Here is a 747-nt window from a genome sequence, read left to right as displayed (position 1 = left end):
GTGATCAGAAGGGGAATTTGAATGGCACAGAGTGATCAGAAGGGGAATAATCTTTCAGAATCTTTTTTTCTAGATTTTCCTCCTTTAAATTTGGGTGCGTCCTATATTCCGGAGCGTCTTATACAGCGAAAAATACGATAACTGGTACCCTTTACCACATGATCACTACTCTTGTTAAACTATTAAAGTTCCACAACGTAGACTTACAACTTGTTTGGATCCTTTATGCCCTACCAGTCCTGAAGATGGACCTGCTCCATAGTGTTTCTTCAATTTGCAACATTTTGTTTTTTTTCAGAATTTGTGTTCCACTAGAGAGAAATCTTATTGGTTTATCATATTTAAAAACATTTGATTTTTGTTGCCTTATAGTATGTAAACCTAATCCACAGATTATAGTTATACATTAACTTACAGTACAAAAGAGAGGAATAAGATATTTGTACATAGTAATTTAGGGCAGTAAAGTGACAATGTAATCAGTGTTATAAAATTCTTATTTGCGTGTGACTTTGCCCATAGAAGCTAACCTGGATGATTCTGAATTAGTAGGACCTGAAGCCCCATTAACACATCTGTCACAAGACGATAAGCCGTTCAAGTAAGTAACAGATATGTGTGTGTTTCTTTGTAGGTTTGTAAGCAGTGTATGTACCGTGTTTCTCCGAAAATAAGACACTGTCTTATATTTTTTTGGGCTTCCAAAAACACACTAGGTCTTATTTTCAGGGTAGGTCTTATATACTT

The 747-nt window shown here is 35.2% G+C and overlaps 3 protein-coding genes across 4 annotated transcripts in view; 1 reads left to right on the top strand and 2 right to left on the bottom strand.

The window, feature by feature from the left end:
- The window catches only part of LOC140338975 (uncharacterized), a 67,208-nt gene that overhangs the window by 12,382 nt on the left and 54,079 nt on the right, over window positions 1-747 (bottom strand). The gene's annotated exons all lie outside the window — the stretch shown is intronic.
- The window catches only part of LOC140338964 (uncharacterized), a gene marked incomplete in the record, with an annotated part of 329,302 nt that overhangs the window by 293,572 nt on the left and 34,983 nt on the right, over window positions 1-747 (bottom strand).
- The window catches only part of LOC140339114 (NF-kappa-B-activating protein-like), a gene marked incomplete at its 5' end in the record, with an annotated part of 11,759 nt that overhangs the window by 5,774 nt on the left and 5,238 nt on the right, over window positions 1-747 (top strand). Inside the window, 1 exon segment of the mRNA XM_072423682.1 lies at window positions 523-601. Within this exon segment, the coding sequence (XP_072279783.1) occupies window positions 523-601 (79 nt within the window).

Source organism: Pyxicephalus adspersus, chromosome 10 (assembly GCF_032062135.1).
Source record: "Pyxicephalus adspersus chromosome 10, UCB_Pads_2.0, whole genome shotgun sequence".
In the NCBI taxonomy this organism is placed as follows: domain Eukaryota; kingdom Metazoa; phylum Chordata; class Amphibia; order Anura; family Pyxicephalidae; genus Pyxicephalus; species Pyxicephalus adspersus.
The sequence above is the reverse complement of the archived record's forward strand: the minus strand, read 5'-3'. Positions and strand labels throughout refer to the sequence as shown.